The 16,889-nt window shown below is 35.9% G+C and overlaps 1 protein-coding gene across 5 annotated transcripts in view; it reads right to left on the bottom strand.

The window, feature by feature from the left end:
• LOC142323494 (rhomboid-related protein 3-like) overlaps positions 1 to 16,889 on the bottom strand; it is a 68,960-nt gene that overhangs the window by 38,362 nt on the left and 13,709 nt on the right. For 4 of the 5 annotated variants that reach the window (XM_075363229.1, XM_075363226.1, XM_075363228.1 and 1 more), the window contains exons 2-3: positions 3,777 to 3,849; positions 1,768 to 1,791 (exon numbers count right to left, since the gene is read on the bottom strand). In XM_075363229.1, coding sequence (XP_075219344.1) covers positions 1,768 to 1,791; positions 3,777 to 3,848 — 96 coding nt within the window. In that variant the 5' untranslated portion in view covers position 3,849. The remainder of the gene's footprint in view (positions 1 to 1,767; positions 1,792 to 3,776; positions 3,850 to 16,889) is intronic. The other variant, XM_075363227.1, reaches the window with a different exon arrangement.

Genomic DNA, 16,889 nt, shown 5'->3' with positions numbered 1-16,889 from the left:
CATCAGGAATAAATTTAAATACAAAAGAAAAAGACATCTACAACAAAAATGGAATATACCAAATAAAATGTGATTGTAATGTGATGTGTACAGGACAAACGGGGCAAAAAATTAAAACAAGATGTAATGAACTTATAAGATCATATAAATACAAGAAAAAAAATTCAAATTATGCAACAAGTTTGATAGAAAAAGGTTATATTCCCAATGAAATTGTAAAATCCATGAAAATATTAAATTACGCAGAAAAAGAAAAATGTTTAAATATTCTAGAAAACATGGAAATATTCAAGCTTAGGTTAAAAAAGTACAAGATAATTAATGAACAGATAAACACATAATTCAATGTAACATTTAAAAATCTTAAATTGTTAAGAAGATAAAGAATCAGAAGGATTAGTTTCAAGAAATTGTATAACCATTAAAGTAGGAGAAACAAAGCAGAAGAGGACATGACAGTAGAGATAGGGAGTGGGAAGAGCTCAAAATCGCTATTTATTCAACGATTCCAACACAGAAAGATTCAGTGTTAATAGTCATTTTGAGAATGGAGATACTCTGAAACATGTTAACTATGGAAGTTTAAGTAACAGTGCTAGGAAGGGCAGAGAATAACATTCAAATCAATTGAAGAAATTTTCCTGATAAAGTCTGGAGATGAAAGATCAGGAGTATTTGTCAATAAATGACCAGCAATTAAAAGTTTTTCTTTGACTCTTACCCAGCAGAAATATTTCCTGGAAATATACATTTAATATATAAATGTTTGCTAAGAGATGGTTAACTCTGCATATGAGTTTTATATTTTATATATATATAATTTAAACAATTGTAATATTATAACCACCAGATACAATCAGAATAAAAAGATAAAATCACTTACCTGATTGTAGCGCTTTTGGAATGTCACTATCTTCACCATTCAAAAATATAAATTGCACATTAGTTAAGATAAAATAATTGTATTTTTAATTTATTGACATAGCATATACATATCTATGAAATTTAATTTTCATTTTAATAAATGTGCAATTTATATTTTTGACTGCTGAAGATGGAGTGACACTCAGAAAGTGCTACAGTTTGGTAAGTTTCGTACCTTTTTATTTTGACTGTATCTGGTAGTTATAATATTATAATTGTTTATAAATTATTTTATTTGATTCAGTGGTAAATATAAAGTTTGACAAAAAAGTATATCTATACAAACAAATAAAAGTATAAACATAATAAAAGCCTCTAAGTATTTTGCTATCTCTAAGTATTGTTCTCTGAAGATGAATATAGAGTGATATATATATATATAAAACCAAAAACATGTAAAATCACTGGATTATGTGATTCCTAAAATAACTGAAAGCACTGATAAAGCAGAAATCAAAATTCGGTTCAATAATTCTGTATATATACTCATACAAGTAACTAAATGTATTAGGTCTGCAAAAAATATATATCAAACAAGAACATACTTAAAAATATAAGATTATCAAACTTTTAATTAACATATGTATTAATACTTCAAAACATTTTACACAGACTGCTTCTTATTTAAAACTTATTTAATCTTAATTTATAGCTATGTTTTCTTTGCAACTTTCACTTTCAGATGTGGTGTCACTTTTTCTGCCACTTTCAGATGTGGTGTTAATGAAGATGCTGTCATACAGTAATCCATAGCCTTTTGAATTGTCAACTAGAAATGGTACAAAATTTCAGTTATAATTTAAAAAATTATACATAAATGGAATTGTTCATACCTGCACTCACCTTATCAAAAATTTTTTTCCAGTGCTGAAAAATAAAAAAAAAACATCATGAATAAAATAAAAATCAAATACATGCATAATTAAATATTTAATACTTAAAATGAGTATTCATCACCATTCATACTAGGAAAACTCAAAATCTGTACTAATTATTTCACGTAAAAAAACTATTTTGGTTTGAGCAAGCTGCTCTCTAATTGTTAATCATAACCTAACACTAGTAAGTTATCAGATTATGATTGAAATGTACCACGTTAAGGTTGATCTTAAATTTTAAATCTATTCTGATGTTCTAAGAAATTTACAACAGATATTTTTCGATACCAAAATATAATGAATGCTAGGATGGTTGTTAAGTAAAAGAAATATGAACTGAATGCAAGAATTAAAAATGATCAATTAGACTAGGGAAACAGACAGAAATTAAAATTACATGGATATCAAGTGAAACTCATGCACAGTATATTAAAATTTTATTATATTCATTTTATCATATTTTTTAGGTTCATAAGCATTACTTAGATATTCTCTCTCTACCTCAAAAAAAAATTCAAAATAATACTTACTTATATTGATTTTTATGCCATGGTAGAAAATACATATGCCTTGAATTAGAAAATTTTATCGTACGAAACAAAAGAATTCTTCATATTTATTTCAATGCAGGCCTTCTTTTACGTTATTATGTATCAGCATATAAAATCCTTTTGTAATTATTTTTGCTGTAAGTGGGACTGGATCTCAACCATGAGATTTTTTCTTTTAATCTACCCAGAAAAAGAATGGTTTTCATTAATTCTTTGCTACAAGACTTTCTTCTGTTTTAGTAAACGAATTATGAGGGGCTGAATCATTGAATGTTCTGAAACTTAAGTAATTTTATCTCTCCTTTTCACCCAAAGATTGTATCAATGCTGCACTATCATATTTCCCAAAGAGTGAAAAATCAACTAATGGTAAATTACTAATTACAGGATTTTGTGATTGGTTTTGAGAATGAATATTCAGACATGTGCAATTTGTAGTTGTTGCTTCCTAACTTTCTAAACTCTAAGAATATTTCTGAAAGGACTATGTATTCTGAAGAGGTCATTTCCTAATTTGTGAATTTTCTCCTTCGGTTTCCAGTACTTACCATTACAAAGCCACCTTATCAGTGTTCAGTGTTAGAATTTGTATCTTTACAGTATCCACTTGAATTTCTAATTTCTTTAGTGACTGTGTTAAAAAAAGCTCCCTCCAAGTAGAGTAAAGTTTTGTGTTTTTCATTTCCACCTTTCATCTCCAATTATGATTTCACAAAAAACTTTTCAGGGACTGACAGTCCCCAATAATTTTGATTGAAGTTCTGTAATTTCATCTGTTTGTTTTATCTGATGCCATAATCAAAGGATTCCTAAAATTTTTCACAATGTTCACTTCTTTAGTGGAAAACCAGCTTTTTTTGTGGATATGCTCCCCAGGTAAGAATTCAGGCCAGTTTGTTTAATAGATTGATGAATAAAAGTGTTGAAGAGTGACTTTACAGCTTATGAACTGACACGAATCAATTTCATCACTATGTTCCATATGGAAGGTGCTATGATCAGATATCATTTTATCACTGAATTTTGGTAAATGTAAAAAAAAATTTAGGGGTCTTTCTGAGCCTAGTGTTCATCCCCTGTGAGAGGGCTTACTGTGTGATTCTGCTAACATTACAGAAAAATTTAAGGAAAGTCAAAAAGAAAATGTTTTTCTACTTTTCTATTCAAAGCCTCTCAGTGGACAAAAATGTTTTGGGTTTTCATCATCCCAGGGATGACTGCAACCTGTTTTTTCAATAGTGTCTAGCACTTTTTGCTCCCAGGACTTTTTTTAGATATCCAAAAATCTGTGCAGATTAGACCATTTTAATAATGGATATAAATACCATAATATTAGTCGGGATAAAATTCGATAACATTTTTTACATTCCTTTATACATGCTTATTTACAGTACATACATTTACAGTAGCTCAATTTACTTACATCTTCAACAGTCCGAAGACCCGTACTAGATACATAACTACTACATCCAGCATGAACATCATGTCGAGACATTCTAAAAGAAACACAAAATCATACATTTAGTTATATGATAACATGTATAAAAAAAATTAATTTCATTTAATAATTAAGAGCAATAAAAACAGATATTTTTCAAGTTATGAATTTAACTGTTACTTAATTTGAATTTTAGGGCCACATCTTAGAACACAATCTAGACACAGAGTATACATGAGGAAAATGAAACTAATTAGTAAATTCAGATGTTTTATACAAATTCAAATTTATTAACCATAATATAATTCTATTTATCAAATATATTCAACCAATTGTCGATTTTTTTAATATAATTATAACATAAATTAAATATTCAACATGGCAGAAAAGGAATGACTAGATCACTCAGATATGACGCACTGACCTTTTTTTTTTTAGAGGTGGAGGAACCTCATTTACGGACACCTGGGCAGTGTCAGGCTTGCTAACAGGTTCCGCAAGATGTTATTAAATGTGTATTCCCACCTACAACTGAAACTTTGACTCCCTCTTGAGAAACCGTGCGATATGCAACTATAATACGGAGGCAGCTCCTTCTGTGTATGATTCAAGAGCACCCCTGTACATATCGGGGTGCGGTTATTTGGCCGATTGCGCACCTACCTGTGCGGGTCGTTCTGAGAGAACGTGGTTTCGTCAGGGCGAGGATTGTAGACATTTATTATTACAACTGTTATCTTTCGCCTAACATGTCTGCGGAACGATACAAGGAAGTCTTTACCTCGCTTACTAGAGACCTCGAAGCTCACCGGCCGGCATTATTGGCTGGGAATTTTAATGCCTGGTCAGTTACCCGGTAGTTGCCCAGGACCGATATAAGGGGCAGATTGCTGACTTAGGCCGTCGCATTACTGGATCTACAAGGCCTCAACTCCGGTTTCTCCAAAACCCGGTCTGATTGTCACTCTCGTGTCGGATGTCAGTGTCGGAATATTGTTGGCTAACTTTCTAGTTAGCCTACTGTAATTGGCGGCAAGTTGTTCCCGCGCTTATAAACAGCTGTTGATTTCCCAAACCACTTTTGCAAGGTTTGTTTACATTACAAACTTCATATTTCTTGTGTTTCGGTAACTCGGACTCTGAAATTATCTAAGTCCTATCTTGTTAGGGGATACTTTCCTTATATAAGTATCAACTTCCCTTCCTTATTTTTTCAAACCCTCCTGGTTACAGCCGACGACAACATCCTCTACCTTTTTATTCCATCTTCAGCTCAATACATTTTACCTGCCCCCCAAAATATAGTCGAGTGGCGTGTCGTCTAACTCGGATGAAGGAGGATGATTCCCTCCCTCCTGGTATTTTTGTCGGTTGACACTTCGTTATGGAGTTAGGATCGGAGAAAGGGTTAAATGTTACCAAAGAGGCTGCTGGAGTAAGGAAACGACCACGGTCTCTAGCAGTTTCACAAACACGGCAAAGATTTCATATTCATAAATATAACACACGCGTAAGTTAACATTTTTAATTTGCTAAATATCAGCTGACAAGACTTTATTTATGGGCGCGAAACAACGATCTAAAAGCACATTTTCATATCCTGAAGATTCGTTTTGACTTTATGGGCGTACCCAAGAGGTGATATTATGCTTCAAACGGGAATATACGTAGACAAGGTAAGTATTTAATGATGATATGTTCAATTAAAACGCTTCAAACCAAAGCAGTACGGTTTGATTTTGTCGTAAACAAAACCGATCTGATCATCCCAATAAAATTTATCATCTAATAAAACGCCCACAAATTTTACTTCCTAGGCGATAAAAATACTATCGATATATAATATAATGGATATAATGGAAATTCTATTCACGCAATTAGCAGTGCTAACCTATTCAGCGATTAAAAAAAATTACTTCATTTTAAAATGAATTTTCAAGTTTTAAAAAAAAAACTATTTTCGAATATAAATAATATTGCTGCCTCTTCTACGAAGTGCGTAACAATAAACGGGTTAAGATTTATGGCTTACCTACATCGGTTCGGAAGAAGAGTCTCCCAGGCGTGTGCATATTGTACGCAAGTAGACAAACCAGAGCACACTTTTTTAACTGTGCTCGGTGGTATCCGTTAAAGCCACTACTGGCTAGGAACGGATGGGGTGGTGTAGCGACCGGACACGCTACGAGGTGGGATCTTCTCCCCTCGGGGGGGAATCAAGATGTGCTCGGTGGTACCCTCGTTTCTCGAGACATTCACGTAATTGGCTCATTAATTTGGTAGAACTAGGCGCGGGGCCTTCGATCTTCCGCGAGTAGGTTTCTAGTTTAGTTCCTAGGGCTACGTGGTAGCATTAGGTGTCAAATGTCTTCTTCGGAAGGCAAAATTAAAATCTACTATCGGGGTGAATTTACTGATGTAGATGTCCCTCGGGGCATCTGCATCGGTGGCATCTCACGAGGCCGGACTGAACACTGTGGAATGTGATCAATTTGAGGGCAAGAAGATGTCCTCCGTTAAAGTCATTGCTGGCTAGGAGCGGAGGGGGTGGTGTAGCGACCTAACACGCTACGAGGCGGGATCTTCTCCCCTCGGGGGGGAATCGAGATGTGCTCGGTGGTATCACGTCAGGGTACAGATGAGACTGGCGTGGCTCACCTCAGATAACATCGTGAGGTACATGCTCCTAGGTAGGAGGGAATGGAACACCGTGGATAAAATGGTCGGCAGAATTCTGGGTACGAAAGTTGAGTGGGAGAACTCGGACTGTTAAGACGTGCTATTTTCGCTCCGCTGTTTTTTGCTTTTTGATCGGGTTTTTTCGGCTTTATCTATCAGGAAAGTGCTGTTTAACATTGTGATTGGATTACTGGACAAGTCTAAAGAAAAAATAGAATTTGTGTTTAACGGATTACTAAGTTTTTTAAATTTTTTAAAAAAACTTTTTTATTTTTTGTTTTTTTTTAACGGAAATTTTCGATTCACATCGAGGATGGATATACAAATAAGTGTTTAAAATTTTGTGAAAATTAGACAACGGACAACTGAGTTATTTCTGTTTTTTATAGTGGACATTTCGTGCAAGTTAATACAGTAGAGTGACGTCACTGTATTTAATGTAAACAAGGACTTGGAAAATTTTCCACTAATAAAAGTAAGTTTACTGAACTATTTTCAGTGTTTACAGACTTTTATACGGGTAACTTTAAACGTTCATATCTTGTTACCCGTTGGTCGTAGACCAAAACCGTTCTGGATCTATACGAATTGGGTCATTTCCTATCGATTGACCCCCCTTATTAATTTTTTTTGATTTTGGGGGACCGTTTTGACCCCCATATTTTTGACCGCCCCGTTGGTCCTGGATCAAAAACGTTCAGGATCTATACGAATTGGGTCATTACCGATTGATTGACCCCCTAATTCTTTTTCGATTTTGGGGGACCGTTGATCCCCATTTATTTTTGACTACCCCACGTGTGGGGTATCAAATTAAAGGGAATTACTTGGAGAACACAACTGCTACATAGTTGTTGAGTTTATTAATCATCCATGGCGGATAGAGCAGAACAAAGTTCTGCAAGTGGACAGGGATCCTCAGACCATCCGCCGCTGAAACCGACTGATCCCAAAGGAAAAAAAGAATTAGACAATCCTCCTCTGAAGAAGAGGTCTATACTGGTGGCTTAAAGGAGGTTACTCTTCGACTAGGACAAGCGATGATGCGTTTCAAACAACATCTGGGAAAAAAACATGTTAAATTATATGTATGACCATAGTAAAGAATTAAGAGAAATATACACCGCTTTAAAACATCTGCAGGAGACTACGACTACTCCAGAAACCAGTTCGCAATATACACAGACTGATATGCCCCCTGGTGCAGATCAGGAAGACATATTATGTCTTGAACTAACTGATGAGGAACTTCTGGATATGACCGCTAAGAGATGGTCTGCTTGGACAATGTCCAAAGCCAAATTAATTACCTTGCCTGCAGAGGGCGTTACAGATACCTGTCAATTTATTGGTATCATTAAGTCCAGAAGGGCAACGGCAGAGGGCAAGAAGCCTGGAACGATAGCTGTAGACACTTCTGTCATTATGGATGACGAATACGACACTCAGACCAATAAGTATACTGTTTTTTTACGACTCGACAGAGGGCGACAGGGCTTCGGCTGGGTGTATACTAAGCGCGGTCAAAAAGATATTATTAAGGGCCCCTAATGTGGCGTTTGTTCTGCCTGGTGGTCCTTTTGGTGTCGTGGTCAAGAAGATAATTATTTATTTGTTCAGGGCTAATGAGACGCCTGCATGGATGGTAGCGCCGAAAAAGACTGAAGAGAGTAGGACGCGTTCTAGGTCCGCTTCTGCTCGGCGATCAACACCTCCTGTGGAGGGCAGCAAAGTGGTGGTTGTCAGGTCACAGGGCAAGACGTATGCAGATCTACTCCGGACCGTAAAGGACAAGACATTTAAAGACGAGGCAGGGGAAGTCCTATCCCTTCGTAAAGGTAGAAATGAAGACTTAGAAGTCAGAATTAAAGGGGCTGAAGATGCGGCTCATTTTACTGCAATATTGAGAGACAGGGCTTCTGACCTTCAAGTTGATATTTGAACTAGGGGCGACCGACGTGCAGTGGTGCATGTTAAAGACATGGAAGAGGGCACCACAGCGCAAGAATTAAGCGAGGTTATAACGGCTGTTATTGGTGTCACTGAATCCTTCAGAATTACCTCATTGCGGCAGGCATATGGAAATACTCGAAATGCGACAGTAATAACTAATCATAGGGCTGCAACTAAATTAATTTCTAGTAGAATTATGGTCGGCTGGGTCCACTGCCGGGCTTATATTAGGACTGATAATGTGAGGTGTCAAAGATGTTGGGCCTCTGATCGTACGAGTACGGTATGTAAGGGTCCGGATAGGTCAACCCTTTGTTACAATTGTGGTCAGAAAGGCCATGTGATAAGAGACTGCAAAGAGGCTACAAAATGCCTAGACTGCAACGGCACAGATCATCGCACCGGAGGAGTGCAGTGTTGCCTACCTAAATAATGGTTAAAATAATTTTATCAAATGCCAATAGGAGCATAGTATCACACGATTTGGTGAGAGAGATTGGAAAAGACCTCGAGGCCGATCTGATTGTCACCACAGAGCCTAATCTGAGAACGGCGGCAAGAAATGACTGGTGGGCTGACGCGGTTGGGGATATTGCCATTAATAATATCTCCGGCCGTTTTGGCTAGCACCTGCTACATAGAAGTAAGGGGATCCTAGCGGTTGCTCTTCCGGAATTTGTTCTTATTGCTGTTTAAGTCAGTCCAAATATAACTACCCGCGACTTTGAACAATACATTAGTGACTTACAACAAGTTATTCAGCGGGTACCTGGAAGACCAATACTAATGGGCGATTTTAATTGCAAGTCCACCATAAATGGTAGTTCGTATACTAACGCTAGGGGACAGATTTTCATTGATATGATGATGGCTACAGGGCTGATTTGCCTTAATGACGGCACCTTCACTTATGAGGCGAGAGGATCTTGTGCAGTGTTGGATCTTACACTGGTAGACGATAGATGTAGTTCTTCCCTTTTTTGTTGGAGTGTCCTTAAATCTGAAACTGGAAGTGAACATTCAGCTACGTTATTATCCTTTGACGATGGCCGTTCGGTGAACAGGAGTATAGCGGCACTGCCGAGACTATCCAAAAGGCAAGTGGAAATTGTGGCGGATAGAGTAGCCTGCAAGTTGTCGGATGGTAGGAAGGTCACGCCGTTCGTATTGCAGGATCTTATAGCTGCGGAGATGGCGAGGATACCCCACAACAACAGGGGGCATCAGCCGGAATACTGGTGGACTGCTGACATCGCTGATCAGAGACGGACTTTACAGTATTGGCGTAGAAAAAAGTACAGACTACGCAGAGTTGGAGGTGTCACTTTTAACCATGCCATGAGTATTTTCACAGATGCTAGGCGGGCATTAAATCACCTAATTAAGACCAGCAAGAGAGAGTGCTGGAAAGTGATATGCGGGGAGCCTGATTCGGACCCGTGGGGGAAGGCATATCGGATAGTTACTGGTAAGCTAGGATTGCCCCTCCTTACGGCGGAGACCGCTGTGGAACAGCTAAACAGGCTCTTTCCGGTACCTGAATCGGACCCTCTGGAATTGGTGAATTGCGAAGCTGGTCGTTTCACTCAGCAAGAAGTCGCCATGGCTGTGTCAAGACTTAAGGAAAAAAAGAGCCCAGGTTCGGATGGCATTCCTGCCGCGATTCTCAAGGGACTTTTTAAAAGAGTCCCTTGGGAGATAACCGATGTGGCCAATTTGGTGCACAGAATAAGACTTTTCCTTAGTGCTGGAAAGCCTCGCGTACGGTTTTTCTACCAAAAAATACTGCTGGTTCTTCTGAGATCGGATACCGTCCGCTCTGCCTCATTAATGGAATGGGCAAAGTGGCGGAACGACATCGCAAATAGGTTAATACAAAAATTTAAAAACAGCGATAGGCTGCATAAGAATCAGTATGGTTTTATTAAAGGAAAATCCGCCCTGGATGCCATGAACAAAATAATTAAATGGGCTATTACAGTCAGAAGTGGTACATGGCGGACCAGACAGATCCCGCTCTTGATAACTCTAGACGTTAAGAATGCCTTCGGTTCTGTCAGATGGGATGTAATTACGACAGCGCTCAGTAGAAGAAGTATTAGTTCAGGTCTTCGGAGACAGATTGCTACGTACCTTTCCGACAGATGGACAAGGGTAAATACGCTGGAGGGAACATTAGATTATCAAATTCATAGAGGAGTTCCCCAAGGATCGGTCCTGGGGCCACTGTTGTGGTTTATTGCTTTCGACGGGGTACTACGATTGCAATTACCTGCCGGGGCCGAGGTCGTCGCATATGCAGACGACTTAGCGATTATGGTTAGCGCCAAGACTGAGTCAGAACTTGAGACCTCTGGGAATAGAGCACTTGAAATGGTCAGTGAATGGCTAACAGAACAGGGACTGACGTTATCTTTGATTAAGTGTGAGTATATAATGATCGCGGGCAGAAGACAACTACGAGACCTCGAACTGAAAATTGGAGATCATAGATTAAGAAGGGTAGTACAAACTAAATATCTTGGCTTGATTATAGATAAGTCCTTAAATTTTGGTCCCCACATCGTTGAAAGATGCAAAACTACTGAAAAAACACTCAAGGCCATTTTATTGTTAATGAATAGACGTGAAGCCCCACGTTCGTCCAAACGCAAGGTTTTAGTCTCCGCTTGCACTTCGGCCTTACTGTATGCTGCGCCGGTTTGGTATAGAGCAGTATTTACGGAGAGAAACGCCAGACGAATGAGAAGTCTACATAGACATGCTTTGGTTGGGGTGACGTCCGGTTACCGTACAATATCTTATGAAACTGCATGTGTCCTGGCGTCGTCAAAGCCCACAGAACTCCAAGTATTGGAGCGATGGCTTCGATTCCAGGGCATGGAACGGTGTGATGCTTCTGACGTGGTCAAGCAATCATGGCAACGGAGATGGAGTCAACACGACGGGTCTGTGTGGGCAAAAAAGCTGATACCAGACATTAGACAATGGGTCAATCGAAAACACGGCGAGGTCAGTTACTATGTATCTCAGATGCTTTCTGGACATGGAAATTTTTAACAACATCTATTTCGTTTTGGCAAAAGGAGCTCTCCACGTTGTGGGTTTTGTGAAAGCGACGACACAGCTGAGCATACAATTTTTGAATGCCACAAATGGACAATATCTAGGTTCTGGATGGGAATACAAAATCTCACACCCGAGGATCTAATCAGTTTCATATTGGGCTCTGAAAAAAACTGGAGTATATTTATTTGAAAAGTTCTCTTTTTTAGTCTTAAAAGAGAAGGACGACATCGAAAGACGTATGGGGTACTAATAAACGATGGTAGTAATTGTAGTACAAAGATATTCATGTATATTGTCTCCTTATGAAAGTCATGACTGTGAGTAAGCGTTATGTGATCGGTTTATTGGGTAATATAAAGACAGAGACCCGGCCTCGCTGCGGGGGTCTGAGGCGGCATCGCCGCCCCAGAAAAATGTGCAAGAAAACTAAACTACGTCATGGTGTTCGGTATAAAGTGAATTTATAATGTAGAATCTTTATCGATCATCCTTTTCAATTATTCGTCGCACGTTTTAAATAAATGCTACTGTAGTTTGACGGTTGTGAATTTGTACTTCGTGAATGAATCGATACTCTTAAATAAAATTACGATTGTTTTGTGTCATTGCGGGAGATGTACGGTAATTCTTCCAGTAAAAAAGAATTGTATCCAGCAGATTGCTACGTGCAGCGGTCCCAATTTAGTCCTACAGTATATGTAATTAGGACTCGTTACATTATCCATTCTTTTTCCGCTAGTTCTTTTCTGTTAGTTTTTTTACAAAAAACCCTTCATCCCTGTCATAATAATTACTTACATATTTTGTTATTAATCTTATAAAAAACGAGTATAGAACTTCTTTCAAATTTTCAAAACACCCACAAAAAGAGTTATTATTTGGAAAATTACAAACGAAAACGAAATTACAAACGACTGGAGAATCGTGGGTCAAAAATTGCTCAAATTCGCTTAGAATTATTAATTATTAATAGAATATATTTTTAACGTGTTTTGTGTTTCATACGAGAGTACAGTTAACATCCAAAATAGTATTCAAAAAGAGTGCTTTCCTTCAGTTTTTTGAATAAGAATTTCAGAAACGAAATAAATAAATAGGTAATCAAAATATATATTCTGTTCATTAACAGAAATATATATTTTTATAACGGAAATAAAACAAGACTATACGCGTTTTTTACAGTTATTATGAAGCAGACTATTCAGTTTTAAACTCATCAGCAAAGATACACAAAATCGGTATAAATTTACGATGCAACTAAACTGAAAATAATATTATAAGCCGATAAATAAGAGAAATAATAAGAGATATTGAAAAATAATATAAATTGAAGGGAAAAAAGGGAGAATGAATACGGTTTTGATCGTGACTGTAAACCTTCTGGCTGGAACTAAGATCACAGATCTAAACGAAATCGTAGAATATAACGATACGTTTTAAAAACTTTTCGTTAATTTTTTTTATATCGCCGATTTTAATATTCCGTTGATAATATAGATTTACTCAGAACTACTCGATAAACCTGAACTTTGCGCTTCTCAAAATTAAGCATAATCTGAAATACCGTACAACAAAAATTAACAGAATATTCTCCAAACAAGGAAAATACTACCGGCTATGTAGGGTTTTCTCGGGAAAGTGACGATAATACTATCAAAGAACCTATGAGTCAACACAGTTCTTTGTTAACACGGAAAAAGATACCGGCTTGGCGTATTCAGGAAATAATATTACGGCAATCAAGGAAGGACGTATCAATTTCCTATCGTTCCTGCTACGGAAGTCCGGACAGTAACACATCAAAGTCTGTTTATAAATATTTTAAAAACTTTAATTTTATTAAAAAAAGTCAAGAAATTCTTTTAAAGGTTGACAAATTTCGTTTGATTCATTTTTATAATTTCCCGTATACAATAAAAAATGACCGAGAAAGTAATTTTAAAGCTTTCACGTTTTATAATTGTAATTTTAATTTGTGACCTATTTGATGCAAATTTTGTTAAAAAAAAGGTAATTTCAATTGTTATCACACGAAGTGGGAAGCTTATTATATCATCAGCATTTCTAGTTTCATTTTCACTTTTACCATTATTATTACGTTTTACTTTTACAATTTCACACTGAGGAAAAATCTATTTAATAAAGATATTATATGTAACAGTTAAAATAAAACTTCTTTAACTTCATTTATTTCTAGATCAGAACTGACTAGCAATCGACTGAAATTGTCGATTTGGAGTATTAAAATCTTTAAAAGTTTCATGTTTAATGCAAAATAACAAAGCCGATTATTTTGGGTCTACCTATTGAGATATTGTACGTTAAATACCATAATGAGGTCGTAGGGGATTTGACACGAATCACAAGTCACTCTTTCACCAGAAAGAACCACTCTTATCGGGAAAACGAGAAGTGAGGAAGTTTCCCGTTGTCTTCTTCACTAAGGCGAGTATACGGTAGCATATCGTCTAGCCGAGCCCAACGAAACGCGACTGACATTCAGTCCTACGAGCGACAGCTTCACTTAAATGATACGAAATATCACGATAATATATGATGAACATCATCACTTTCAAAGAAAACGGCTGTGACCAGTGCCACTTTTACCTCGTACGCTTATATTCAATAAGACAAATAGGGCAGATAGCGTAAAATAACAACCGATGTGCCATCTTCTGTGGATAATAATGTATTTTGTACAGTCTCCAAACGATCAGGAAACTTGAAATATTACAGATAACACAATCGCTTAAAAATATTTTATATCTGAAACCTAATAATGAATAAAATAAGAATTCTTTTTTTTGTTAAAATGTTTACTTATCTGAATAACAAAATTAAAATAAAACGTTTAACTAAATTAATTTTTTTTTCTTTAATCGACTGTTATATCAACTTTGGGACATTAGCCACAAAATGTCTTAATAATTGTGAATTTTGTAAATATTAATATACATGTAAGATGAAATAATAATAATAACTATCAAAGTAACAGACTGTTAATTAATTAGCTTTAAATGTCCGTATTACGAACAACAGGTACTATTAAACGAGCGTTTAAATAACACATCCTAGAACGCTGTAAACTTTCAACCATTGAGAATACATTAAATTAGCATTCTCTTTTTGGCTGTTAAAAAAATTCTAGCATTAAATTTTCAACTCGTTTTTCTCAGTTTCAGGTCCGTAGAATTAGTATTAATTTTAAAAATTCGGAGTTAATTTTTTTTACGATCAGTTGGTGACGTTTTTAATAGAAAAAGCATGATTTTTTTTTTAACATCCTCAAGACTTACATTTCACTTTGGTATAAAAACAAAAAAAAATAATTGTAAACTTGGAATATTCCTTTTAATAAAATGATTTTGTGGCCGGAGTCCGGCCACAATAATGAACTAAAATCGCTTTCTTCGAACATTATTTACAAGTAAGATAGATTATTTACGTATTTTAATATCAATTTTTCTTTTCATTCAATTAAAAAATAAATACGATAAATAGGCCCTTTGTTTTGTTTCAGTTTAAAATTATTACATTATATACATAAATGAATAAAATTACATAAGTTTATATTTACATAAAAAGATAAATAGAAAGTAACATTTGAGCTTCCAATAAATTACTTCTTCATTTAACAACATATCATTTGAACTTTGATATTTGAAACCAGATCCATTACTGAGCATGTCTCTCCCCAACATTTCATGCTTCACTGTCTGAAGCCAATCTATACCAATATATTTCTGCAGCCTCCTCCAAATCATCCTCCCACCGTTTCTTCTGTATACATATTTTCCTCTTCTCATAGAAAGATTTCCAAAACGTATCTTGTTTTGTCTACCTCCTACCTTCTATACTTGCCAGGTGGCCATCCCATTTTCACTTAAATCTCTTAATTACTTTTACCATATCTGCCACTCTAGTGTGTGGCCGTATCTTTTCACAATTAATTTTATCTTTCCTTTCCACACCAAACGTGCTTTTCTCCATTGATCGTCAAGTAACCTTCATAATTTGAATGGATTTCTTCGGCAAAGTCCAAGTCTGTAAGCCAAAGGACCACCTTTGGTTTAAACCTTGTACCAACAAGGTTTACACAATACTCTAATAATTTACCTTTTTCTTTAGTGTTAACCCGGTTGTTTTTCATAATAAACTTAAAGGACCAATCTTTTTTCCAAGCAACTGCTATCCTTCTTCGGGTCCCCCTTTTTGTTCTATCCTCAAAGCTTCCCGGTTGCTCTAAGTAGCTTCTTTCGTTTATTTAATGTAGTCAATCCTAGTGGTTTTAATTAGTTTAAGGTTCACGGTACATAGACTTTTTCTAGTAATAAATTTTTATCTTATCCGATTTTTAAACTTATAACAAGGGGCATGCAGGTCGTGGTAAGCAATCCGAGTCTGAATTCTCAGATCTAGATGTTTTTAAGCTAAGTTTTGCTTTCTATCGGGATCGCTTATTAAATAAGAAAATCTGTATATTTTTTTTAGCGTATTCCAAAAACACTGTCAGAAAAAAATTGATTTATTTGGTTTTGAAATTTGTTTGTCAATTAATCGTGTTTTTTTTTAAATTTCTTCCTTTTCCGTTTATTTTTTATATACACATGTCTATTTTCTTAGTGTCAATTGACAACAATCGAAAAGGGCATCTAGTTTTAGATTTTAATTATAGTTTCTTTTTGAACGGATTTTGAGTGTCTTTTTTGTTTTCTGATCTGTTTAAATAACCGTTTAACATAACTCTTTATAAAACGTAATACGTTATAAACGTAATTTTGTCTCCTTAAATTTATATACCTTGATATTTTTTCTAAAAATTAATACCAATTAACGAAAATGCATAAATAAATACCTTTTCTAAAAATCGCTAAAAAATTGAGCATTCCCGAATAAAACTCCTTACCAAGAAAAAAATTCAGTTAGTAAATGTATTTTTATCCACGACGGAACGTAGACGGTGTATGCGTTTGGGGTAAGACGTTTTGTGTGAGTGTGTGTATTACCATTTTCCTAAAAAACTGCTGGACCGATTTCGATGCGGTTTTTTGTATTACATAAGTATCACTGTAGAAGCAGGTTCTTAGACATGTTTTACGGTTATAGGCCACCAGGGGGAGCTGCAGTAGATGTGTTTCTCTAAAACGGCTGGGCCAATTTTGATGGGTTATAGGTTATCACCTCGGAGCACGTTCTTAGATTAGTTTTACGGTTATAAGCCGCCAGGGGGTGCTGGAATAGATAGGTTTCTTCAAAACGACTTCGTAGGTTTTTGAAAATTTTTAATTTCATCACTTGCACTTAAAAGAAACTTAATTATTATTTTTAAATATAAAAATCAAAGATATTAAACATTAATGTAAGAAATCACTATTATTATTGTATAGATATGCATAC

The sequence above is a fragment of the Lycorma delicatula genome, chromosome 4, assembly GCF_047948215.1.
Source record: "Lycorma delicatula isolate Av1 chromosome 4, ASM4794821v1, whole genome shotgun sequence".
Lineage (NCBI taxonomy): Eukaryota > Metazoa > Arthropoda > Insecta > Hemiptera > Fulgoridae > Lycorma > Lycorma delicatula.
The sequence above is the reverse complement of the archived record's forward strand: the minus strand, read 5'-3'. Positions and strand labels throughout refer to the sequence as shown.